A 26,404-nucleotide genomic window follows, 5' to 3' on the forward strand; every position below is an offset into this window, starting at 1 on the left:
CCGGCCTGGGCGCCCCGCCCATTGGTGGCAGAAACTGGCCCACCCATTGGGCCGGGGAGGCGAAAGACGGGCCGCGATTGGTTCGGTGCGGTGTCAGTTATTCTGCGGGGTATCCGCCCCTTCGGGGAAGGTGAGAGGGAGTGAGGGGCTGAGCCGGCGCTGCGGTTGGCGGGGTTGTAGGGCCTGGGGGGCTTCGGGATGAGGGGAATTGTAGGGCCTGGAGTGGGGGTCGCAGTCAGGGGGGCTGGGGGATAGGGTGGGCGTGGGGGCTGAGGGGGTTGTTGATCCTGAGCTGGGCGTTTGGGTCGGGGGGTGGACATGGGGGCTGGGGTGGGCACTGGGGTCAGGGAGCGTGTGAGGGACTGTAGGGCCTGGGGAGGGTTTTGAGGTGTGGGGGAGCACAGGGCCCGTGTTTGGGCTGGATCAGGCCTGGTGGGGTGGTTGGGCCTGGGGCAGGAATTGTTGAGGCTGCAGTGGATTAAGGGGGGCAGGGGCTGGGATGGATGTAGGGGTCAGTGCAGGGCCTGGCTGGGGTGAGGGGAGTGCAGGGGCTAGGTTTGGAGTTGTGGCTGGGGTTAACAGTGGGGCTGGGAGGCAGGACACGTAGGTGAGAGAGGAGCCAGTGGGACTGTGGGTTGATAGGGGCTGGGTAGAAGGCATTGGGGTACACTGAGGAAGGTGCATTGTGTGTGAGAAGGGTTGTGGGGGACTTGAGGTATGCTAGGAGAGGGTGAAACCTGCTAGGAAAACAAGCTCTAAGTTTTGCTTGAGGCTGGGCACAACCTTGATGTTGCAAGATGCAAAGGTAACACCAAGTCACCGTCACTCTGTCCTTCCGTGAGTCCAAGGCTATCAGTCCCTGGCACCTCACAGTCCGACTGAGGCTGACGCAGCACCAGTCTGCCTTGTGATCTCAATCTGATGATTTAGCAGCACTCTGGATGTAAAGAACTGCTGAATTGCCAGAGCCAGTTCCTAAATCACTTATGTTTTTCTTGGCAGGAAAAAAGCACTGCCCTGACCCAGTCTTGTTTTGATTATTAGGTCCAATGGACTGGGGTGGCAGCCCAGCACTGTTGAGAGCAGAGTTTGAAGCCAACAAACAGGAGTTACATGCTGATGCTAGCACTGACAAACGACTCGGGCAAGTCATTTAACTTCCCTGTGTCTGTATGTTCCCATATGTAAAATGGTCATAATAAAAATATTCATGTACATTTTCAGGGTACTTTGCAATGCTGGCTGAAAGACTACTATGTCAGCAGATGCTGTTATTATAGCAGCCAGAAACAGATACCACTGTATCCTCAGAAGCCTCATGTGATCATTGTTTCAAACTCTTCTTTTTTTTGCCATTGATTCATAGGCAAGCCCTTTGTATCACTAAAATCCTCACGTCCAGAGGCTGGTGCTGGTATTTCTGAATAGTGGAGGGTTACTGCAGCTTTATAATAAAAATAGGATAGCATTACACCACCAGTGTCTTAAACATAAATATGGAAACGTTAATTTAGAATCAATTTTGGGATGTTTCAGACTGTAAAGTTCTTTTAACTAGATCTCTGTTGAGGACAGAGGAGCACTTTATGGGACTGTAAATTTCATGCAAACAGTCTCTGTGAAATACAGATTCCCCCTACACACTAGCTGTTCTCTCAATATCAATCATATGCCTTGCAAGTAATGTTTCACAAATATTCTGTAAATCACAGGAAAATGCTCGCAATAATGTGAAATATGACTTTCACTTGACTGTTTCACCAGAGGCCTCTAACAGGCCATTCTCCTGTCAGCACTAACATTTGTTATGGCTAATAACATTTTCAATCACAACTATTTTGGGAAAATGGATTTATTTTAAACCTGCTTCCCCGCAAAGGAGATCCTGAAAACGCCCTGCCAAGGACACAGACTCCTTACAGAGCACAGACCGTTAATTCCCCAATGAAATTTCATCTCATCTTAATTCTCAAACGTTGTTTCTTAGCCAGCTTTTTGAAGACTTTGTTTGTTTGTTTGTTTTCAGGCACTGAGGTACATGTTCACCTCTTGGTCACTGTTTTCAGTCTCGTTCAGATAATAGCAATAGAAAGTTACTTTTGAGCAGGTATCTTGGGGATATTCTGGAACTGAATTGGAATTTTGCTCCAGATTCTAGGAGAAAAGGCTTAAGAACTTTGTAGACAGGAAATTGGTAATCTTGGCAACTTGTATTACATTGAAAGAAACTTCTTATTCTGAAACCCAAAGATTTTGTGTCATTTTAACTTTTTTCTCTTAAACCACACTTTAAATAAAACCTAAAATGGGGCTTTTCTTATGTAGGTAGTCCAAGAACTGTGTTAGACAAGGCGTGAATTCCTTTCTTATCCTCAGGCATGTTGATAGAGCTTGGCAGAGGACAACACACCTGTGTTAATGCAGCTGTCTGTGACCTTGTCCCTCTTTCTGCATCTGTGTATGTACACAGATACTGATGTTTAGCTGCGAGGCTCCTTGAGATTGGTCAGTGTCTTAAAGCCAAACGCATACACGTCAGTGGAATTCTCACCTACTTGAATGACCAGAGAGCTTAATCCTCTGACATTTCATCCCCCTACTAAATGCACCTTCACATTTGTGAAGCTGGGATAGGGGATATCATACTGAGCCAAAAGCGTGCCAAAGAAATTTGGCAAAATATGGATTGCTTTATTTAACACCTGTGAGGAGGGGTGGAAGGAAGCGCAGGCCAGGGATGTTTCTGGAGCTTCTGTCTTCTTTCCTACAGTTCCTATAATTTCAGGTTTTCTTAGATTGTTCAAAAACATGCCATAGAAATTAGGTAAGAAAAAACCAGGAAATGCCTGTCATGCCAAAAGGTCTCAAAGTGCTCTCCCAGTGGCAAGGCCAAGCACATCTTCCTGGAGTGGATGTGGGCCCAGTCCAAATGACTGTCACTCCATCACGTGAGCGAGGGCGTGCTGTGCTGCTGTGCTAACAGGCACTTATAGCCCCCTTGACCCTGTCACTCCCCATAAATCCATACCTATCTGTGCTCTCATTTCACCCTATTTATTCTCTGGCAGGTCAGATATGAGATGCAGTGTTCATATCATGAGGCTAGCGAGAAACCGAGGCTGGGGGAATGAGTAACATCAAAATGACTTTATTAACAGAGCAGAGAAGAGAGCTCCTGTGGTGAAGCTACCTTCCCTGGAAAATAACCTCAAGTCTGTCGCAGACTCATTGTGCAGCTTCAGACATACCAGGAACTCTCCTTTTGCCTCAGTTTTCCTATATATGAAATAAGTATAAAGGAAAATGAGATTAAATTAATGGCTAGTACATGCTTTAATATTATTTGCCAGAGATTTTAAATGTGAGTCTGGTAGTAATTCCTTAGTACAGACTTTTTCTATCTTCAAAGCCCTTTTTTAACTTCTTTCTCACTTTTCTCTAGGCAGAAGAGATCATGACTTCTGTCAAAGAGCAGGAAGCCATCAGGAAGCTCATGGTTTTCTTGCAGGAATGGGATAGCGCCCACAAAGCTGCTCGAAGCCGCATGCTGGACAACTTCATTAAAAGCAATGACGGCAAGACAGAACCAGAGCTGGAGCTGGAGTTCTCCCAGGGAGCCAGCTTGTTTCTGGCTCGCCTAACAGCATGGCTCAGGATGACGTATCTCTTTCCTTGGACAGCTGGAGGTGGTGCGTGGTAGTGGGATGGAGAGGAAGGGAAAGTTCTCTACTGAAAATTTGCTTGAAGAATAAGCTTCTGTATGGAGACATCCATATCCAGCCATGTTCTGCAGGGTTAAAAAAAAACTGGCTATCTAAAGATGGAACTGAAGGGAAAGTCATGTAACCTGTCTCTCAGGGACCTAGAATTAGTGGGTTTTCTCATATTGGGATGAGCGTGCTGCCTCTGCACGCTTGTGAGAGGAAGGTCCATGCTCTCTCACAGAGAGAGTACCCAGTTCAGACCTCCGCGTTGCCAAAGGCTGTCTGGGGGACACCACGATGGTCTGTAAATCTCTCCTTAGCCTTGTCAAACAGCTACATGTACAGCACATGCCTCAACAAGCTGCTCAAGTCCATTGCCATCTTCTTATCTGCTGCAAGTGGGTGAGTATAGAATGTCACTGTGTGCGAGGTGCCGTGGGGAAGGCACACAAGGGTGAGGCGGGGAGTAGATAAAAAAAATAACAAGTCCTTGGCGGTCTTTCGGGAGGGCTGTGTAAGCACTTCAGGGAAGGCAGGCCCCAGTGAGGCTTGTGGTAGGAATTTCAAATGCTCTCAAAACCAAATCCACTGCTTGCCCGTGTCTCCAGAGCCACCGGGTCACTGACACGATGTGGAAGGAGTGTGGTGAGAGTCTGAGTGAGGAGACGGGGCTTTCTGTGCCTGTGGTTCAATATCTAGAATGAGCACAGCGTAAAAAGGGAGCTGGTGACCTGCTGGCAGCAAAGTGTGCTGCTGGTGGGCATCTGCCTCTGCGGTCCAGCCTGAGCCTCCTTGTGTTCACCACCCGGGCACCGGGCACCCGCTGCAGTGAGGCAGGAGGTGATGGTTCCCAGGAGCACGGCGTGCTGAGAGAGGAAGATGGGCTCCAAGGCAGGTGACACTTTTGGCTTTGTTTCCCCTATCCTTGCAGACGCAGATACCTTATTGAATTTCTGGAGATCGGAGGTGTCTTGATTCTCCTGGAAATACTAGGGCTGAACCACCTGAAAGAAGAGGACAAAAGGGAGTCTGTAAAGCTGCTGCAGCTCGTCGCAGACACTGGCAGGAAGTATAAGGAACTCATTTGTGAAAGCTACGGTAGGCGGCGTGTCCATCCGTGCTTTTTCCTAATTCAGGCGAGAATGTTCTCCCTGACCTCTGGCCCCGGGGCTGCTCACAGCGCTGAGCCACTCCCTTCCCTCCACCTGCCGGATAGCAGATTGCCGCAGCGTTTCTCTGGCTGAAGGAGTTCAGAGTCTCAGCTATTGTTGAGCGGTTGCATTTCATCCCCTCTCTCAGTTTCTAATGAGCTCACTTTCTTTACAGCCATTTCTTTTGATGCGATATTGCTGTCCTGCTGGTTGCAACTGCTCCAGTTAAACCACAAAACAGTTTCCATTCTTACCTGCAGCATTCACCTACTGCAAACTTTCCCAGACTTCCCCTCTGGGGGCGGGAGGATTTTGTGGCTTGTATCTTTTGAAAGAGCATTACAACTTTTTTTTCCTGTTTTTTTCTCCTGGGCAGTGGAAGCCAAATCCCATTAGTTGTTCTGTAGTTCGGATTACGCTGTCGGAGGCTATGGGGTGATACTTGCCATCACAGCTTCCTCCAAGGGAGATGAAGCAGCAGGATGAGCAGAGGGATCCTTAGCAGCACTGTTGGCATCCCAGTGCCAGATTCTCTGCTTGTGTAAACGCCTGCAGAAGGGCCTTGGCCACCTACTCCAGCTGAGAATTTTGCTGACTGGTTTCCCAGTTGGTGGTGTGGCTCCTGACAAGGACAATGAACTTTTTGCCTGACTTCTGTTCTTTGAGCTGTGCTTCAAGTGGGATGTGGTGCTGGGTTCTCTCGGGGTGTCAGTGAAAGAGCTGAGGTGGGTGACCTATAGACTCACCCAGACACACGACTTGGCATCTCTTTCTCTGCACAGGCGTGCGATCCCTCGCCGAGTTCTTGGCCACTTCCAACTCAGCAGAGGCTCAAGAAGACGTGCAGATTCTGATGGACTCTTTGGGCCGTGGCAACCCCAAGTACCAGAACCAAGTCTACGAAGGGCTCATTGCTGTGCTGCCGTGCGCCTCCCCCCGAGCACAGCAGCTAGCTCTGCAGACGCTCAGGGTCATGCAGGTGGGTAGTGGGCCTGGCTGGGGGTAAAGGGCAGCTTTAGCTCCCATGTCTGTCCTTTGTGCCCTGGCAGGAGCTGGGCCAGTCCCCTTGGTGTTGGGGGCTGCACTGGGCACTGCCTGTGCCTGGAAGAAGACAGCCTGGAGCACTGTGTGAAGACTGTCCCTGTCACTCTGCGCTTTTACCCCCAGGACACGGTGGGAGAGGCGCCCTCCGTCCTCGTGAAGCCCGTGCTGGGCGTGCTGTGCTCGGTGCACCTGGAGGTCCAGTATGAAGGTAGGACCTGCCTTGCAACCCCGGGCAGTGGCCGAGAGGGTCTGGGGGAGGCCGTGTCTGGGGGTGGCCGTCTCCAAGTCTGGGGAAGTGTGCCGGGGGTGTGGGGATGGGCGGTGGGGACGGAGAGCAGCGAGGAGAGGCCTCAGCCCGTGCGGCTCCGGGGCTCCCGGACCCACAGCGGGGACAGACGGACGCAGCCCGGCGCTGCGGACCGTGGGCGCCTCATTAGCATGCTTCTTATTAAGCATTCATCTTATTTGCATACCCAGGATGCACCGCGGAGCGGCAGCGCGGCCCCGGTAGCGCTGTCCGTCGCCGCAGCTCCCGCGGAACCGCCCGGGTCCGGGCGCGGGGTCGTGCCAGTGTGCACTACCGGGGGGCCGGGCGGGAGCAGCGGGGGATCGGGCGGGAGCGGCGGGGGTCACCGTGTCCCGTGGAGCGACAGCCGGGGATGGGTGCGTGTGCGGGCAGAGCATTAGGCATACTCTGGTTTCTCTTCAGATCGTGTAAATCTTTCGCCTTTTACTAAAGATTTCCGTGGAGAGGAACAGGCACGAGTGTCGAGGAATTTTTTGAGGCTCCATTTCGGTGGAGCTGCCCCTTTTCTGGTCAAAAACAGCTCATTTCGCGGGGTGCCGGGGAGGTGTGCTGGTGTTACGGGGAGGAGGAGCCCTGTTGGGGCTCGGGGAGCGCGGGTCTGCTCCGCGGCTGGCCCAGCTGCGCACGGTGGAGCTGGGCCCTGCCCGGCTGCCCACAGCGCCGATTCCGCTGCTCGGGCGGCCCGCACCGTCCCCACCGCCGCCGAGGGCGGCCACCTCATTACCCTTGCCTGGGCAAAACATAAGCGAGCGATCGGGCGGGGGCTCGGGCGGCCCCTTATCCCGGCCCGGGCGATGCAGCGGGGCCGCTGCCTGCCGGCGGTTCGGGCTCCGGGAGAAGCGGGTAGCTGGGGACCTGTCCCGGGAGCGGCACGTCCGGCACCGCAGCGCTGTCCCGGGCGCTCCAGCCCCGCTCGGGCCTCCGCTCTGGCGCTCTTGGCGCCGCGGGGCTCCTGGGCGGGCCCAGGCGTTACAGCCCGGGATTCAGCGCCGTGCGCAGGGCCCGCCCGCCTCCCGCCTCCCGCCTCCCGCCTCGCTCCGGCCCGTGATGGCGGAAGCGGCCGTGGGGTTCGCACGGCGGCCTCTCCCGGAGCCGATCTTCCGCCTCTGCGCGGCGCTGCCCGCGGGGACGATGCGACCCAACCCGGGTGCTGCGGGGTCCTTGCCCGCTTCCGCTCGCTGTCCCCGGCTGCACCACACCACCGCCGCCACCGCCATTCGCTCCGACCCGACCCTCCGGTCCCCGAGCGGGCGCCGCGCAACCCCGCCCAGCGCTGCCTCCCCGCTTGCCGCGGCGCCGGGGGCGGGGCGGAACGCCTCATTAGCATGTCCCTCATCAGCATGGCTTCATTAGCATGCCCAGGGTGCAGTGCGGGGCAGCGCCGGGCAGGTCCCGCTGGACACCGCCGCCCCGAGCCGGAGTGGCCGGTGGGCTCAGGCCGAGCCGCGGTTGTCGATAGCTGCGGCGAGCCGGTGTCAGGTCGGGTGGGGCGGCCGTGCTCGGAGTGAGGGTCTCCGTATCCGATGGGGCGGCAGCCGCCGGTGGGTATGTCTGCAGGGAAACGATGGGGTATACTCTGGTTTCTCTTCAGATCGCATAAATCTTTCGCCTTTTACTAAAGATTTCCGTGGAGAGGAACAAGCACGAGTGTCGAGGAATTTTTTGAGGCTCCATTTCGGTGGAGCTGCCCCTTTTCTGGTCAAAAACAGAGCTGTCGTCTTATTCTTAGTTGGGGGGAGGAGCGCAGCGTCCGGGTCCCGGCGCCGCTGCGATGGCGGGGGGAGACACGATCGTTGTTGGTTCGGGCGGGAGGGAGAAGGGATCTGCTGCGGGAGCCGGAGCGGGAGCGGCGGGGGCAGCGCTGCCGCCCGCTGCTCGGCCCCTCCGCGCCGCCCCCGCCCGCCCGTGTCACGGCCAGGAGCGGCCGCCTCATTAGCATGTATCTCATTACCATTCGTTTGCTTTGCATACCCAGGGTGCACCGCGGCTCTCCTCCGCTCCCCGTCCCGCTGGCGGCCGCCGCCGCGGTCGCTCCCGGCGGCCGGTCCGAGCTGTTCGGGTCTGCAGGGCTTGTGCGCCCGCGGCGGGGCCGGGCCGGGGGCCGCGGTGCCGGGAGCGGGCGGGCGGGCGTCCGTCGCCCTGAGTTATGGGGCGTGGGGCAGGCGGGCGGTGCGGGGGGCGGGGAGTGGGGGTCATACTCTGGTTTCTCTTCAGATCGCATAAATCTTTCGCCTTTTACTAAAGATTTCCGTGGAGAGGAACAGGCACGAGTGTCGAGGAATTTTTTGAGGCTCCATTTCGGTGGAGCTGTCCTTTCTTTAGTCAAAAACAGAATGAGCTGTACACTCACCGTTGTGATCGTTGGTTCCTCAACGGTTCGACCTTGGGGTGGTTGCTGCCACCTCCTGTCTGCAGAGCCCTCACCACGACAAGCGCACCCAGCTCCCTGCCTCTCTCCACAAACACATCCAGAATGCGAGTCCCTGTGCTGACAGGGCTCCCCTCTCCTCCAGCCATCCAGCTGCTGAAGGCCCTCATGGCCCGCGAGGTCCGGCCAGCCCTGCTGAAGGGCCTGGTTGCATTACTGACGCCAGCCAGGAAGAAAGCATTTACCTTCTGCGACGAGACCGCCAAAGGTAAAAGAGCTGACCAAGGCCTCTGAGTACACGGCAGGCCATGGCCTGCCAGGGTGACCAGGGGGGTGTCTCTCCCAAGGTCCCTCATCTCCATCTGCAGGGCTCAGCCGTCACCCCGACTTACAGGGGAGGAGGTGCAGGTGGCTGCTCCTTCAGGTGAGGGGCACAGCAGCAAGGGCTGCCCAGGTCGAGGCAGTGCTTGCCTGCAGCACTAATGCTAGCGTGCAGGCCTCCAGAGACCCGCTGAGGTCTGCTGGGCGAGGGTGATGATCAGTTCCGGCCCCAGGTGTTTCCTCCCCCAACTCAGCAGAGCAGGCTGCAGTGGCCCAGGCTCTCTGACCTGTGGGCATCATGTAGACAGATCCTTGCAGGGTACTGCTTATGATACATAGCCACAGGGTTTCCCTAAGGTGTATTTCCTGAAAAACTACATCCTCCTTTCATGCTAGCAGTGTAACTCCACCTACCTTCCCTTCTAACATCTTAGAAGTGTTTCAAAGCATCATTCTCACCTTCCTAATGTTCCTCATGCAGATCCAACCACACTTTGCCTGAGGGAGCCCGTGCTGGTGTATATTCAGCAGGCAGCTGCCGCAAAAGTCATTGGGTAAGAAACTCTGGAGCAAAACCCACAGGAGCACGAAGAGGACCTTAGAGACGTGGTTTCCTTTGGGTAGGAAAGGACTGGGACATGTTCCTCCCAGGGAGCATTCCCCTTTGGCACTGCTCTCTGGTTGCGTACCCCAGCTCTGCCAAGTCTCCAGTACTCGGCTGTTTGGAGATGGGGTGTGTTCAGGAATGGGGCAGAGCCGCTGCCCGCAAGTAACAGTGCTCAGACCCTCCCTGCTACTGACACTGGAGCTGTCTTTAAGTTTTATTTATAGGGAGATGTGGCATCCCATCTGCTCTGGCCCTGTGTGCTGTCACAGTGTCCCCTTTATGGCTGGGCCTGGAAGCAATGTGTGTGTCTTGCTGCAGTGCAGGGCTGAAGGGTGCTGTATTGCTCATGGCCACTGTATTCTCCACATAGCTGGGAGCCACAGTGAGCAGTGAAACACCCTTATTTAACATCAGCTGCCCAATGGAAGAATCTAGTGCCTATGATTGACAGCAGAATCCTTAAGGAAATTCAGCCGTTTGTGCTAAAAAATTGGTTCATTCAGTATGAATTTCCTACAGTGTCCACAAGATAGTGCTATCAGAACACTTTTCCTGCAAAAGCAGATGACAGAAAACTCTTGGTGGGTAGGGAGACATGCTGGAGTGTCTTCCACGGATGCTCACAGAAGTAATGTTGGTGGGGTTTGAGTCCTGGGTTCTTTATGGTCACACAAGAAACTTGCTAGACTTTAATACACACCAGGAAGCTCATGCTAATCATTGAACAATTTGTTCTCAGCAAGGCCACATGTTAAATGATTGCTAATCCATGCACCCAAACAGTTCTTGTTTATTTTGAGACTCTCTTGTCTGTTGGTGCCGCTAGGGCAGGGTAGGAAGACATCATTTTTTATTGGGGTCGCACCAGACTCAATTTGTTGTGTGCTTCTTCCCCCATATGGTGTAGGGGCTGATGGCCTATCTCATTGCAGCATATTAGCCAAGGAGTCAGCAGAAGTGGCTGAAGAGCTGATCCAGCTGAAAGCAGTACATGGCCTGATGGTTGCTGTGGGGAACCTGGATCATGTGGCCAGCCAGAGACATGCCAGCAACTCCCTGGAGGTGAGCATGGTGGTATGTGGCAATAGACATCATAGCATGGGGTCTGCTCCCAGAGCACCTGAGCAGAAAGGCTCCCTACACTGTGGGGGTTTTTTCCTAAGCATAGCAGACACAGGCTTATTCGCAAAGGCAGGAGTGACACTTCCTCCAGGAAAGAGCTGTATTTCCCCTCCTGTCTGCCTCCCTCCTGCCACCCACCACACACAGGGTGCTGGGAAGCCAATGTTGGTCCTCACACCTCTGCTCTACCCCCAGGCTTGCTGTAGGTAGCAAGCACAGACAGAGCTAAGGGGCTAACCAAGGCAATTTGCCTGGAGCAAGGCACTAGCACAGAATTCTAAGCAAGCTATTTTTTTCCTGCTGATGCTGGGTAAAGAATTTTGGCCTGCCTCAGCACAGCTCTGCCTGTGTAACAGCCACAGGGAAGGACCATGCTGTCAGTAGTGGGAAGAGCTGAATGAGTGATGGCTGAGAACCAGGCTGCTCAGGGTGAAACAGGGCTTACAAACCTACCTGGTAATGCAGAGGGTCAGGACACCCTTCCTCTGAGCAGGCACTGACAGCATAGCAGGGTGAACTCCCTGGCAACTACTGCACCCTTCCTCCTCTTGTCAAGGAAGGAGGGAACTGGCACTGGGGGAGGGCAGGGGGTAACAAGGTGAGGCTTGAGCAGGGACCCACAAGTTCGTCTTGGTGTGTTCATGAAGTGCCAGCCATAGCACTGGCACTAAAGGAGGTGGGTCAGGGACTCACGTGTGGGAGGTTGTCATCTGGAGCCACATCATCCATGCAGCTCTATCCTCTACACACACACTCACATCCCTTCTCCCTACGCACCAACTCTCTGTTCTGTTGCAGTATTTTGTCCGCACATTTCCCTTTGTGGAGGAGTGTGTAAAGAAGGCACTAGGACACACGCTGTTCCAGCGCTTTATGGTAAACATGCCTCCCTTATGGGATTTATTAGTGGCCCTAAGACCTTGGGCTGTTTTTCAGGGACATAGGGACTGGATTTCTTCTCACAAGAAATCCAGTCTTGCATGACAGTCCAGAAATAAACCAAGCCACCCTTTGAGAAGCACTCACCTTCAGTCTCAGTGTTCGGGAAGATAATTGCCCTGACTCAGCCCCAAGACAGAGCAAGGAGGGATCTCAGACTATCGCTACTTCTGTGATAGTGGGAACTTGATGTCAGAAGTGTGAGCTGAAGGGCTGCTGAGGCAAGAGGTGATTTGAGCTCCTCCAAATCAGATCCCTCCTGAATCTAGTTCCTGGGGTGGATATACAGATTAGTAAGCAATGTTAGGTCCAGGGAGGGAAGGTGGAACAAACAAGGAGCAACATCTTGTTCCTTGCACCTAGGCCCATCCTTACTCACCCCAAGACACCACTGGGCAAGGCTGGATAATCCAAGTGTAGTAACACCTGAAGTGGAACAGGACTGCCTTGCTTTAGTCCAAACTCAGTAGGCATAACAGCCCTTTTACTCTGGATGTGCCATCTTAATACAATGCAGGTAGAGCCCAGGTACAAGTCAGCTTTGACAGTTCAGAGGCCCTTAGAGTGCTAAGCCCCACACTGCTTCCAGTACCTAAACTGTTGATCACAAAGTGCCCCAGCTGTGGGGAAGGATCACGTGTGGGTTGAAGTATCCCTCCTCTAGCTGCTTGTCACTGCTGCTTGCCCACATCCCATTAAGATCCTAACTCTTTTGCTGCCTTTTCCAGGACAGTCCTGAGACCTGGTACACACAAATGGATCCAGTCCAGGCTGAAAAGCTGGCCTCCAATATAGTAGACATCCCCAGAGACATTGCAAGGATGCAGTCCACAGGTGCGTGCAGAGCTGGGGACACAGACACTTAAAATTACACCCTTCACTTTCAGGGGGAGAAGGCAGCTAAGGAAGCAGGAGACCAGGGTGGGGGTCTAGGGAAACAGGGAGCAACAGTAGAAGGATCCCTTTGTAATCTGATGTTTGTATAGCTGCATCCTGTGTTGCTGGACCCAGAGCTCACAGGGCTGTTTTGTCCTTTCAGAGACAAACCCTGGAGTGAGCTGAACAAACAGGAAACAGAAGGCAGCAGCACATGCCTCCCATCTGTCCTCCCCCACCCTGCCCCTCTGCCTGCTCCTTCCCAGAGGACAAGTTGTGTGGGGCCACCCAGACCCAGGTTGCACACAAGGGCCATGGCAGCACCTTCCTGCACCTGAGCCAGTGGCCAGCTTTTCAATTCTGCCCTCAAATACAGATTTTGGTGGGCTACTGAACATGTATATTTTATGTGGCATGTTAGCCATGGAAAATATATGTGAGAAAGTGAAGTAACATCCTGGGGCTATCTTCAACGCCTAAGTAAACTCCAGTGGTACAAGGGAGTCTCACAGGGCCCTTCCTACTTACCTGATGTCATAAGAGCTGAGCCACTCACTACATGCTGAGCTTTGCTCAGGTGCAGGACAGGTACCTTCTAAACCAGCTTCCCCCTTGCTAGGCAAATTCTACCCAGCAGGATCTCAAAATTAAGAGAAAATTTATTTTGAATTATTTTTATGTAAACATTACAAGTGTAAATACTTTAAAGAGAAACTTCATCCAAGAAATGAGCCTATCTCTACAACACCAGCCAGTCTTTAGGGGCTGTTAGACTTTACCAAAATCAGCAAGAAATATTTCATAAGATAGAAGATAATTAAATTCAGGAACATTTATTTATCAAACTTCTTAAAATACTGATTTTTTACAATTACATATAGTCCATTTTCTTTCTAGAAAAGCCAGATTTGCAACACTTTTGCAATGTTTCAAGCACATCTAGAAAGGTTATATGTACACTAGAAAACTATACATGTGTATCTAGTTCTATTAGACAAGACCATTGTCACTAGCAAAGGGCCAGATGCTAGCCTCTAGCAGGCTGTCAGGTCCCCCTCCCCAAGCCTTGCAGGGGGTGTGTTTCTAGCACTCTGCTGAGTACCCTGATACCAGGCCATGAAGAGAGAGGCTGCCATGTTCACTGCCCTCAGGCACGCGTGACCTGCCGACACTCTGCCACATTTAAAATAGGAGTTACACAAACAACCGACAAATGTGCAAGACATACAGAAGACTGTTTGTGAACCAGGTTTTGCTGTATTTACTAAGGCCTCTGCCGGCTCATCTGCTTGCTGGCTTGCTCCTCCAGTTGCATGGCAGCCCCCAGGGCATCCAACGTTTCTGTAAAGGAAGACAGTGACAGGGTAACTGACCTGGAAGCTGAACTCCCCAGCCCAGCTCTCCCCCTCAGCAGCTCAGCAGAGCTCTGCAAGGGCCACAGAGAGAAGTAAACTGGGCAAGAACTGCTCAGCCAACATCAAATCAAATCCTGCCTGGTCCCATAAAGCTCTTCAGCTGTACTTGTTCATTTCTACTCATCAACAGTTTCAAGCCTGCAGTTTACAGTTCAAACTAGATGCCACTAATCCAGCCATCCCAGAGGGCCAGATTTCCCTGGCCAGTAAGGCAGAGAGGGTAGCAAGGCATTTACTCTTGCTGTCTTGTCACCACCCCTCCATGCTAGATGGAGGGATGCAGCTCTCAGGCTGCATTTGAGATGGGAGGACAGCCAGGGCTGTTTAAGAAAAAAGAGTCACTACTTCAGGTTAACAGTTCACTTCAATGCCACAATTTTCAGCTCATTAAAATAAAAAGCCCACACAGCCCTGGTTTTTGAGGCAAGGACTATGCCAGCTGTAATGGCTCAAATAGCAATCAAAGCTCAAGTTATTGCAACAGTGGCAGAAGAGTAGGAGTTACCAGTGTAGCTTTCCCTCTCCTAGGCAGGCAGCCTTTGTACCTGGCACTGTTACCATGTGTCAGCCAGGCTCCTACATCTGCCTTGCTGCCTCTCTACCTCCACTTCAGCCAGCATGGTCCAAACAAAGTCAGGCAGCACTCAGGGAACAGGCAGCTGGCATCCTCCTGCACAGAGCTGGGAAGTCTCCAAACAGGGTCAGAACTGAACAGTTGGAGGGATTTTGTTGTACATTAGTTAATGCCCTATACTAAGGCAAAGGCATGCCAAACAGGTGCTGGCAAACGTGGCATGTCAGTATATGCCTGGCAGACACTTGTTATAAGTGGATGGGTATTAAAGCCCAATATCCATGAAAACAGGAGTGGAAACAGCAGGCATACCCCTATGAATCCCTAGAATGTGGCACTAGGACCTATTTCTCAAAGTCTGTTTTTTGGCCAAGGCAAAAGGTAAACTATGTAACCAACTAGCCAAACAGATTTCAGCTCATCTGCTCTTCATGGATATTGCATTCTGCTCAAGGGAAGGCAGTTTTATACGGCAGTGCAAAGCAAGTGGAAGTTACTAGCCAAAATTTTACTTTGGAAAGTGCATTTCAGATCTGTCCCTATGATCACCTAGGAAAGTGATCTGAACCGTATGCTATGCAGAAGGACTGGGTGCTCAAACCCCCACAGGTATGTTGGTGTTACTTTCAGGTCTTTGAAAAAAAGATTAGTGACAGTGCTAGTCAGAGACAGGCACTAACATACCTCTGACACTGAGGAAGTTTCTTGAGCTCTCCTCTACAAAGTGCTTAGCTCTGCTCACAAAGGTCTCAAGATCATAGTCTGGTTGCTCCGTGATTCCCAAGAGGTAGTCAAGTTCAGTCATCATTCCCTATATTTACAAGGATAACAGTGATGAGAAATTGACTTTCTGGAAAGTCAATTAGTTTCTTCAAATCTGGCACGCCAATCAACAGAGCTGAGCTTCTACAGACCGGTACCAGTCAGTGCTTATTAGCAGCAAGTAGAGGTTGCTAGTTGGAGGGGAAGGGGGACTAGCTAGCCACAAGCACCGAAATGCCCCAGTTTAACCAGCTAGGCAGGAAACCACAGGCAAAAGTTGGCAGTGGGGAAAATGTAACGCCACTGACAGCATCTTGCAGTACAGCCCACAGCCTACCCAGCAGCACTTGGCTCAGACAAGGCAAGGTGCTATCAACATGTAGAAGGCAGCCTGGGCTGGGCTTGCCTCTTCCACATACCTGTCTCAGTTCTCTAAGTTGTTCTACAACCTTCTCCTCCCGTTCACTAATTTGAGTCATAGCCTCACGAAAGTTGAACATATGGGGAGAGATATCTTCCTCTTCATCCTTGGAGAGCTGCAAGAAATGGCCCAGGTAAGAACAGCAAGTTGTTCCCAGCTTTGAGATCTGTTCAGCCCACTGCACACACATACATTGTGACCTGAGCCTTCTCCACTGGTCTCTGTTTCCTCATTCTCAGTCTCCATCTGATTCTGTATTTCACCACCTCCGTTATGAGGGCTGAGCTCTTTCACTCTGCAACAAGAAGATTTGTCACTCACACTCTTCTTCCAGCAGTTTCTGGGCTACAGTATTACAAAACAGCTCCTGCAATCAGTGCTCAGCAAGAAACATTGGGCTGCACTTGCAAAGTTGCACATTACCACCCCCAGAACAAGCTTACATGGGCAGAAACCCGAGAGGGCTGTGGGAGGGAAAGCTGAGAGATGTTTGTCTCCATACCCAATCTAGGACCTCTCCTGGAGAACAATGTCCAAGTACACAAAGCTAATTGCCAGCAGCACCTCTCACAGAAGCTGTCTTCCACATGTCAGCTTGGTCTGTCATGACCAACTAAGAACTTAGTATGGAAAGAAAAGGAATAAGGTTGACTTTTCCCAGAGACCCTCTGTGCCAGAATAAGGATAAAAGCCATGGCTGATGACATTGTACTAGAGGTAGATGTCAGATACCAGTTGGGCATTTCATTCCAGTTACTAGCATCAACTTCATATTTCCAGTGAGTTTCAGCCTAATACCCCCTTTCTTATAGCTTGAACTTACCTTGTGCACTGGCTAAAAAGCCAATGGGCCCAACTCAAGACTAGAATCTTACTGAAACACACCACGTCAGATGTTGCATTTTGTCCTGTACTTTCAGGTGAGCAGGAATGACTGTCCACCAGAAGAAAAAATGCAACTTCAATCCAGAACCAAATCTAGGAATCTGTCAAGATTCACAGTGTTCCTGAATGCTTATGACAAGAATTACCATACATCCTTTCAGAAGTGGCATGCTTTCCAGGAAGGAACCAGCAGCCTTTTGTGAACTAAATGAAGGAAAGCTACCAAGCCTGAAATGCCTAAGTGTCATCTTGTTAACACATGACAAAAGACACTTTTGTCACCTCACCGGAGAGGTGTAGAGGCATGTAAAGAAACCGGGAGGCACTCGCTGCTCTGTCACAGGGGTTCTGGGTATCAGCAAGACCTCCAGAGAAACCTGGGGCTCAGTCTCTGCAAGTCTACCTTGCCCTGCAGATACCAAAGGTCAACCATGGGGCACTCAAAACACACACTCCCACCATATGCTTCAAGGCATTTGAGTTCTCCAGGTCCTTCAGATTTTGCCCCAAGTCTCCAAGGTGAAATACCCTATTAGCTCATATCAAAGTCCATCAAGAACACCAAGTGTTTTGTGTCATCCATAGGGCCATGTCAGGGACACAATCTTAGCACACCGCTTGGGACCTACAGTACTGCAAAAAGTAAAGGGCATAGAGGTAACCATTCAGGACAGACTAAACTCCCTACAAGAAACAGGGCAGTCTGAAGTCTAGCATGAGAAAAGGAGGTTTAATACAGTTTAATACAATCACTATTATATCTCACACAGAGAAGACCCAGGTTAGTTTAAGACAGCTCTAAGATAATTTGCTCCTGACAAACAACCTCCAAATTGCCATTACAGGCAACAACTAGAGAACTTTTGGTCAGAATAAAAGCAGCCCAAACACCTTCTGCAACGAAAGTAGAATCCCCAGGTCAGAAAGGCCATTACCTGTCAGCGTATCTCAGTGTGTTTAAGGTGTACTCACACGAACTCATGCCTGGAGAAATCATTGCTATCTGCAAACAGAACAAAATACCTCAATGGCTCCCACATCTGACTTTTGCTCATGTTAAGGGTCCTACAGATCTCATGAGGCAGCTGGGGCATGGTCAGAGTTGAGACATTGTCAAGTCCATTTTTCTTTACAACTTCTGTAGGACATGCCAGTGGCCCTGTATCCAGCTTTCCACTGGCTTTGCATACACCCACTGTGCCGCACCCTCCACAGGAAGCAAAGCCCTTTGAGAGCACACCAGGCTCTACTGTACATTCACTGGATGAAAGTGACTTCTGCAGCCCTGCTTCTACTGGGGCTGGGCAAAGCTCACCAGTTTTTGATCTCAGTCACCATGGGTGAGTGGAGGAGAAAAACTGTATGACTTTTTTTTTGCAGAGAACTAAAGCTTTCTGACTTCAAAGTCCCCTCACTCTAGAAGAAGAGCATGCAGCTATTTGGTCAAATTGCAGAACCCATAAGCAGTGTGTATGTTTGTGCCATGTGCATACTCACCATACAGGTCCTTGAGTTTGTTCCTATGAAAGAGTCTCTTAGCACCTGGGTCAGCTTGCTCTCCCGGAAAGGGGTATGAGATTTGTTCTGCCCTAAAGCTCGGATACATTCCTAAGAAAAGACAAGTCTTGTGAATGCAATATCCGCATCTCTTCTCAAACAGCTCTGCAAGCTATCAACCACCAATTGCTGGTAAACCCAACAGGCTGGAGAATGGTCATCTCTATTGCTCTGTAAGTACTTCATAGCCTTTTAAATATACTCCAGGTGTTTGACTGTCACAGAACAGCTGGTATATCCATCATATATAAAAAAGACAACTTGAATGAAGCTTGAAATAGCTGTACCAGTGTCTGGCCTGAGAAGATGGCACTGCTTTCCTGGAAACATTCTAAATGGAAGCGTACACCATTTTCAGGGTTAACACACTAAACTAGGATCTTTTTGGCTGTTCTTTTCGCATGCACTGGAAAGAAACAGAACAGATAACCCCAGAGTTGAACGGAATCCATGTGTTGATTAGCACTATTTGCTCCTGGAGCTATAGCTCACCTTCAAAGCCAGCAAGCTCTTATTGATTTCTGCACCTTCCATTCGTGTCTGCCGATCAGCACTAGATGTGTCTGCACCCCTCTCATTTCCTGCCAGATCCACCAAGGAAAATTTGCCAAGCAATTTCCCTCTTCGGCGTAGTATGATTTGGAAGCAGGCATGTGACCGTGAAGAGCTAGCATTTGCAAAAGTCTGCCCAGATGTCCTACAACAAAGACAAAAACAAGTGTTAGAACTGTGTCACAGAAGACACGACAGGTCCCAGCACTAGACAAGACCTGCAGCCATTCAGTTGTTTAACCTCCCCAGTTTTATCCCACACATTAATACCTCAAGTTTGCATGAATTATGGAATTACCTCTGATATAAGAGCACAGAAGGACTGCTGTGAGAAATATGAACCTGCACCCCAGTTGTAGAGATTTAAGGCTATTTAATCTGCCTAGCTCAACGCAGCCAGCCTACACTGGAATGCCTTTCTGACTGGTAATGCCTTACATGCATTTGGAGCTGGAAGACATACCTTCAGCACTGCATGTCCCTGCCTCAGAGCAGGCCACATGTTACTCTCCTAATGCATCTGCCATTACACAGTAAGCTCAGCCAAGCTCCCCACTAAACAGCATTAGCTGTGCTAGCACATTACAATTATGGTAAATCCCCTTCTCCAGCCAAGCTAGCTTGGCACTTTCTCTCTGCTGTGCAACTGCACCTGCCCCACCACTGCAAGACACAGACTGGAGTCTTAGAAGTTACCATAACCCCCCTGTGACCTTCACTATCATTTATTCCCTGAAAGGCTGGCATGTTCACTGTCCCACCTGCATCCCTACTGCTGGGGGAAAGTGAGGCAGGAGTCTGGAATGTTAAACAGTTCTTGGCTGAATTGTCAGCCAAAAAAGTATGCACAGCAGAGTGCTGAATGAGCTTTCAGGATGTGCGTATCTGCACATGCAGTGTAATACAGAAGCCAAGGAGTTCTCATTTGCCTAGTAATGTTTCCACAGCAGTTGCAACTCAACTGAGACAGATAAGACTTGGTAATACAGATTTTAGCTCCTGATTAAAGACACCAGCACAATGGTAGAGCTGCCCTGACCACAGCCTTCCTACCAGGATGATGAGCCAAGCCTATGGCTGTCCCTTGGCACCTGCTCTCAAGGATTCTTTAGATAAGATCCCTGAATGACATGCAGCATTTTTGTGGCCATTGGAATAACTCATCTGGCCTGTAGTTAAGCCAAAGCATTTTTGCAACTGTAGGGTGATGCCAGCTGCTCTTCCTTGATCTTACAAGCCCACAGGGAGCTACTTGTGCTCCTGTAAACTAGCTGATACTTCTAGAAAGCAGCTAGACTGCTCAGTTTAGCTGTGGCACCAGGGCAGCCATCTCCTCATGGGAACAGTTTCTCTCTTCTTGGAGTTACGTGAGGACATATGAACCATGAACCCTGACCTTCTCTATGGAAGGTAGGCTAAGCCCATCCCTGCTAGCCCTTTATTCTGTAACCATCACCTTGTATTCATGCAGAGGGGTACTGCTCAGTGCCTGCCTATTACTGGGAACAACAAGCTCCTGTTTAAGTCCCAAAGCACTAGCTACAGACATTATATATTTTTTTGTAGACATGGAGATACAACAGGACATGATTCTTCTTATTGGTTTTAAGGCACCAAACCTGCAGGCACTGCCCATCTCAATCATTCTGATGACATCCTCAGCACAGCCAACTTCTCTCTCTTGGAGACCAACAACCTGAACCTGCTGCTTGCCATCCTCCAGGACTCGAAGCTTTGCCTTCTTATTCAAGAGGTCAAACACCTATATTCAGGCAACAAGATTAAGGCAAATCTGAACAAAGTCTCCTTGTAAGTATTTTGCATTGTCTTTATAGAAAGCTATATAGAAACAGCACCTTTAACATAGCCTTCCAATTCAATTCCAAACACACCAAGAATAGACTACATAGAACTATACAAACTAGTAAGTTTCACTCAGCTACTTATGAAACATTCAGCCAAAGAAGTCAAGATTTAAAAAAAAAAAAGTCTTACCTTTCCATTGTATATTTCAAAGAAAGTCACATAGACTTCCAGGTTCTGACTCCTGTACCTGGGCTGGTTTAGAAGGAGGAAGACATCTTGTGCTAGTGAGGAAAGGCAGGAGTTTAGTTAACTAGTTTAAAACATATTCTAGTTGCTGCTTGACCTACTTTCAAATATTGCACAGTCAAAAGGCAGTATCTAGCAGCTGAATGACAGTCATCCTAAACAAATGCTAGTGGAACAATTAGTGCTGTGCTACCATCTGGAGAACAGTTTCAGCAGCATCCTCATCCAGGGACTGAAAACACAGGGGGATATGGAAGTTTCTACTGCTAATGTCACCTGCAGACAGCAATCCTTACTGATCTGGGGGAACACTGGGATCTGCTATTGTTTTGGACAGGTCTGAAAAAGTAATGTATTTGTTTCAAGCGCTTCTTGCTGAAAGCCTAGAAAATGTGCATCCCTGAGCATCTGCATTGCTGCTATTTGGAGACAATATACCAGATTAGTTGACCCTTTGGCTGGATCCAGTGCAGCTTCTCACAATTAGGCTTCAGACTTTGAAACTGAGCTGAAAAGCAAAGACTTGCCTTCAGGGCCAGTGATAACTAATTTTCAGAGACTAGCAAATAGTTGCTCTTGTTTCAACTGCCTTGCTACACAGACTAGTTTCACAATATGCCTTTCTAAAGGGACAGTAGAAGAGGTCAGGCAGGGTTCATGGTGCTTTCTAGGCATTATATCAAGGAGGAGCTTCTAAGTATCTGTTTTCTGAAATAATTTTGTATGTGCTAGGTTTTTTGCATCTAATTATTACAAGAAGAAACATAACACGTACATTCATATGCTTTCTGTATAACAAGCTTTATATCAGAAATGGGTAGGGTTGTGTTGCATTCAAGTGAGGTATTTCCAAACACCATCCTTAGTCTGAGACAAAAAGCAAAGCAGAAGAATCAAAATTAAATGGTTCAGCCCAGCAAATGCCAAACTAGAAAATATGTCATCTTCTTTGCCTCAAAAACAAATATCTTCTGGTGAGTTAAGTGTGGATCTAGAAACTTACAGACTGCATGGAAAATATTTTGTGAAACAAAAAAGCATACCTCCTGCAATAAACAGCACTACTTACTCCTGAAAAGACAAATACTTTATATATCTTTTACTGGAAACATTTTAAATAACCATACAAAATCAGACCTTACCTATTTAAGAAAAACAAACACTAATTTGATTTTCATATCTAAAGAAGAATCAACTTACATGCAAAAGCATATATGCCCTTTGAGGCATTCTGTGCTTTCCCAGAGAAGTCTCCACCCATGGTCTGTGAAGAGAAAAGGCCAGAGGTAAGGTGTGGTACAAACAAGTCAGGCTACCTGATTTTAGTCCCAAGAACATACTAGGAAGTTACCATATATGTATGCTCCGACAGTGAGATGATTTGAACACAGTGCAATTCAGGATAAAATTAGTTTGCTGCTTCCCTATCAGTTCAGAAAGATCTGGACTATGCAAAGCAACAGCTGAACGCCCACAAGGCTCTGCAGTGCAGAGTCCAAGTAGTTGTTCCTTCAAGGGGAAATGCATGGCCTTGACAGTGCAACTAAATAGCCTCTGGTAAGAAGAAACAAAGCCTCATTTTTTAGGACATTTTGAGTAACATTTTCACTGCTACTTGCAAATGCTCACATGTATGATATCAAAACACAAACCTAGAGCAGACAGTACCTTTAACTCCTTTGACCAAGGTACCTTTAATCCCAACAACATTTTCAGTTGGTGCTATGCTGGTGACTTGCTCTACCACTTTTTCATATAAAAGAGTCAATTATTTAAAACACAACTCAATCCCATGACACATTCTCAATCTACGAGTTTAATATGCAGCACTCCAGTCTCAAGGTATAGCTATTGTCCTTGCACTAGTTCTGCACCCTAGGATCAGAAAGGGAAGATAACTTCATTGGCTATGATTTTAGTGCCTCACAGTTGTATTCCTGTAACAAACCTGCTCATCTGAGCATCGTCTGCCTGTTCCAGTGCAATGGAGGCAGCTTATGTCCAAACTTCTATAAACTTCCAAATTTCCTTCTGGATTACTGGAGGAGATCTACAGCTCACTAATAGCACTAATGATAGGAGATCCTAGCCTAAAACTCTTAACACTGGAATGACAGCAACTGTGATTACTCAAACTGGCAGACTAGCCTAGTCCAGTCCAGATCACTGTGCTTTGAGGTAAAGGCTGCTTGCAGAACAAGACAGCAGATTTGACTCCACTATCATGCTGTGAGGGAAGAGTTTCCTGCTTTCCTTCCCTATAGTTTCTGGAAGACATAAGTTAAAGAGACACCACAGTTGTTGAAAATTTAGAGCAGATCACCTTTGAGGCAGAAAACACAATCTTCAGGTCTCCTGAAACTGCAACTGGTAGACTGGAAGGAGTGGTTAGAAAGTGAACACACTAATTTGCCCACTTCACAAACAATACCGGAGCACTTAAATGTTTATGTGCAACAAGAGTCTTAACTTCCGTAATCACTAAAATCTTTGGAATGCCTCCAAGCTGAAAACACAGCTTTTGTCTCAGATTTAGGCTAATAGTCCCACTTTACAGGTTGGAGTTAGGCAGCAACAGCCATTTGAGGCAAGGAATAGCCATGACTAACACTAACATGTCAGGACAGTCTTTAAAAAGCCAGCTATGGGGTGATTTTGGTATGATTTTCCTCACAACCTCAAAGGAATACCACTAATGCATAAAACTACAGAAAAAGAGGATTAACAACTGACAAAGTATTAGTTTTAAGACAATAAAACCAAGATACAAACTCGTTATACAATCCTACTAATTATCAACACAAGGAGCTTTAAAATACTTTAGATAAAGCTAGAGAATTTGAGACCTTGGAGAAAAACTTACATGTGTCTTGCCACTGCCTGTCTGGCCATATGCAAAGCATGTCGCCTTCCCACCCTCAAAGATGGTCTCTACAAGAGGCCTAGCAGTGAACCTGGATATTCAGAAGGTAAAAGACAGTTAAGGCAAACATTTCACACCCTGCTTCATCAGTTTTCCTAAAAAAGAAACCAAAACACCACACAACAAAAAAACCCCAAAAACAAAAAAAACCCCAAATAAAAGCAAATCCTTAGGAAATCAGCAAGGCCATGCCAAAAATAAGCGTTAGACTTTTCAGTCCTTTGGTTTCCTCCAAAAAGGATTTTAATATTTATTTCAGGTAGCAGTTTCTTTAAGCTGGAACGCCATCTAGCCATAGCTCTGTGCTTTTATCCTGAAAGTTGTTCCCAGTGAGAAGAAAGCATTACCTGTATACCATTTCATTAGAAGAGGATTCATCAAATGAAAAGTCAAATCTAAATGCTTGGGTTTCAAGGTATTTTGTTAGGTCCACTTTCTGCTTTGGCTCATGCACCAGCAGGACACACTTGCTCGGAACAGTAATCACATCACATTCCTTTTTTAGAAGTTCTGTTGATAGAAGAGACCCTCAGTTTCAATAAGAACAAGCAATGTCAAACTGCTCCAAGACAGAGCTGCTTTTTGTCAGTACACTCACCTTGTTTATTGAGAGGGCGCTTCCTCACACAGACACAAATCCTATGTTCTTCTATCTAAAAGAAAACAAGTAATAATTTCCCAATTACACCCACACCAACTTCGTATTACAGAGAGAAAGATCCAATACTCCCTCACACCTACTTTTCTATATGCTGATCAGTTGCCTCTGCTACTGATCAGACCCACTCATGCAGGGATGTAAGTCTTTTCAGTGCAAAAGAAACACTACAAAATTGACCTTTACGTAGCATGCTACAACATACCAGGTGGAAATGCTGTTATGCTATAGAAAGTGCCCCAAATATTCTGTCTCAGAATCAGTAAAACATTTAGACTTAGCCAGCTTTGCAGCAAAATCTGTGATATCAGTACTGCAACTACAGTCAAATTCAGGCAAATTATTATTTTAATTTACCCCAGAGGTATTTTTTGACCTGGAGTTCTTTACTGATGCAGTAAAGTTTAGCTATTTGTGCAGCACAGCTACACATCAATTGCGTTTGGGAAAGTGCATATTCCATTGGGTGAGGCAGAAAGCAGAAGACTAAAATCCTCTTCTGTCACGCAGTGATATGTACACAAACAGCTGGTTCTCGGCCCTGTAGGATGCAGGCACACAAACCACCTAGGTGTTCCAAGCTAGTCCACACCTACTTTTTTGTTTTAACTTAAATGCTGCCATTTTTCACTGACCATAACAAGGCTTTTGCTAGACAAGGACTACTTGTTCTCAGGTATTAAACAATACTACCTCCATAATTGCTGAAGATATCAACCAAGCCTGGCTTTTCTAGTTTTTGACCTCTACTTTTGCTCTTCCACTTTTTGGCCTAGTTTAAAATTACTTAATATATAATTTACATACAATAACACTTTCTGTTATAGGACAATAGTCTGTTTTAAATTATACCTATACCTACAACAAGCTAAGCTACTATGTAATAGGCTGACGTTACCACACAAATCATTGCATGATAGTTGTCAAAGTACAAGCTCTTCACTAGTGACATATGCAGAGTAATGCAAGGCAGCTTAGCCCTGAACAGGGGAGGTAAGTGACCTCACATATACCACCAGGTGCCTCAAGATCACAATATGCTCAGAGGATTTCCAAGGTGCAGTGATGCACTAAATTGCTCGTATGCTAAAATCTTCAGTACAAAATAAAGAAGTCTGTCTACAGGCTGCAGTTAGTAGCCTCAGTATTTACTTACTGGGTCAGTTATAGATATTGGCTGGCAGTCTAAAGTTGCTCTGAATTCCTTGATCATCCGTGCAAACTCCCAGTTTGGACAGCTGCTGTCAAATTCCTGCATGGAAAAACCATGGATGTGAAGGTAATTAACCTGTTACCGCAAAAAAGCCCCAGAGCATACTAAACAATCAGCTGTACACAATTAGAAATATTTCACTTAAAGGCCACAAGATTCAGAACTTTCTGAAACTAAGATCAATCTATCCTTATATACAGCTTCGTAAGAACAAAGCCTGTCCAAAATGTTTTAGTTTCAACTAATTGTGATGCACTACAGAATTTCCCTTTCCTGGTGTATTGTAGAGTACTCCACCTGTGCACGTTTTATCCTGATTTCACTAATTTGAGCTCTCTTTTCTTCTCTCTTGTTTTTCATTTTCTCCATCTCTTTCACAATGTTAGATCTTCTCCGAACTAGATAAAATAAAAACATTTCCTTTGATTAAATTTTCATACTAGGTTTTAAGCACAATACAAATATTTCAACTTTTCCAGATTGCTGACAGACTAACTTGTACAGGAAACAATCATCTTCAGAAGGATGGTCATTAATTTTGCAGCACTTCCTTCCCAAACCAGACCTACCTACCACAGAAACTGCCTAGCAAGCTTCACTACCGCTCTACAGTAAAGGCAGCATTTCTGAGGAGATACCACTATAACAGAATTATACATTTATAATAAAAAATACTCAAGATACTCAGCCTTACTGCCAAAGCCACCTTCTCAAAGCTTTAGTCTTTGGGAGTATACAAAGCAGCAATGACATAGTGATGCATTGCTGACTGGCGAGTCAGTTCTTACCCACTACTCCCTGGTACCTGGGCTGACTGAAGAGCTCATTCTAGCAGCAGGCAGATGATCCTCTGTATTTCCATTTCCATTTGTCAGTGAGGCTTCTGGAGCACGGCTCAGCCTGCTAGTCCTGGTTCGGCCAGCTGCAGAAAGAAGCCAGACCAAAACCAATAA

At 48.4% G+C, this 26,404-nt stretch overlaps 2 protein-coding genes and 3 non-coding genes across 6 annotated transcripts in view; 4 read left to right on the forward strand and 1 right to left on the reverse strand.

Annotated features, from left to right (window-relative positions):
- On the forward strand, window positions 1–17,211 carry ARMH1 (armadillo like helical domain containing 1). 2 transcript variants are annotated; one of them, XM_075508636.1, is made up of 12 exons: window positions 1–130; window positions 1,045–1,170; window positions 3,443–3,660; window positions 4,038–4,106; window positions 4,636–4,802; window positions 5,638–5,834; window positions 6,023–6,107; window positions 8,720–8,842; window positions 9,377–9,449; window positions 10,435–10,564; window positions 12,292–12,397; window positions 16,532–16,677. In XM_075508636.1, the coding sequence occupies exons 2-12, from the start codon at window positions 1,114–1,116 to the stop codon at window positions 16,543–16,545; spliced, it is 1,239 nt and encodes a 412-aa protein (XP_075364751.1). In that variant the 5' UTR covers window positions 1–130; window positions 1,045–1,113; the 3' UTR covers window positions 16,546–16,677. The 2 variants fall into 2 exon arrangements, with proteins under 2 accessions (XP_075364751.1, XP_075364752.1); XM_075508637.1 differs by lacking the exon at window positions 12,292–12,397 and having other exon boundaries at window positions 1,045–1,148; window positions 3,447–3,660; window positions 16,532–17,211.
- Window positions 6,589–6,703, forward strand: LOC142413303 (U5 spliceosomal RNA). The gene has a single exon (XR_012776765.1). It is a non-coding gene; the product is annotated as a U5 spliceosomal RNA (small nuclear RNA).
- LOC142413298 (U5 spliceosomal RNA) lies at window positions 7,778–7,892 on the forward strand. The gene has a single exon (XR_012776760.1). It is a non-coding gene; the product is annotated as a U5 spliceosomal RNA (small nuclear RNA).
- On the forward strand, window positions 8,401–8,515 carry LOC142413299 (U5 spliceosomal RNA). Its single transcript, XR_012776761.1, has one exon. It is a non-coding gene; the product is annotated as a U5 spliceosomal RNA (small nuclear RNA).
- Window positions 13,270–26,404, reverse strand: part of KIF2C (kinesin family member 2C) — a 19,142-nt gene continuing 6,007 nt past the window's right edge. Inside the window, exons 6-21 of the mRNA XM_075508634.1 lie at window positions 26,257–26,373; window positions 25,749–25,849; window positions 25,395–25,490; window positions 24,179–24,233; window positions 23,928–24,090; window positions 23,521–23,611; window positions 21,858–21,921; window positions 20,601–20,692; window positions 20,225–20,367; window positions 18,546–18,750; window positions 17,994–18,104; window positions 17,432–17,499; window positions 15,804–15,906; window positions 15,610–15,726; window positions 15,113–15,239; window positions 13,270–13,780 (exon numbers count right to left, since the gene is read on the reverse strand). Of these exons, the coding sequence (XP_075364749.1) occupies window positions 13,704–13,780; window positions 15,113–15,239; window positions 15,610–15,726; window positions 15,804–15,906; window positions 17,432–17,499; window positions 17,994–18,104; window positions 18,546–18,750; window positions 20,225–20,367; window positions 20,601–20,692; window positions 21,858–21,921; window positions 23,521–23,611; window positions 23,928–24,090; window positions 24,179–24,233; window positions 25,395–25,490; window positions 25,749–25,849; window positions 26,257–26,373 (1,730 nt within the window). The 3' untranslated portion in view covers window positions 13,270–13,703. The remainder of the gene's footprint in view (window positions 13,781–15,112; window positions 15,240–15,609; window positions 15,727–15,803; window positions 15,907–17,431; window positions 17,500–17,993; window positions 18,105–18,545; window positions 18,751–20,224; window positions 20,368–20,600; window positions 20,693–21,857; window positions 21,922–23,520; window positions 23,612–23,927; window positions 24,091–24,178; window positions 24,234–25,394; window positions 25,491–25,748; window positions 25,850–26,256; window positions 26,374–26,404) is intronic.

Source organism: Mycteria americana, chromosome 7 (assembly GCF_035582795.1).
Source record: "Mycteria americana isolate JAX WOST 10 ecotype Jacksonville Zoo and Gardens chromosome 7, USCA_MyAme_1.0, whole genome shotgun sequence".
NCBI classification, from domain to species: Eukaryota; Metazoa; Chordata; class Aves; order Ciconiiformes; family Ciconiidae; genus Mycteria; species Mycteria americana.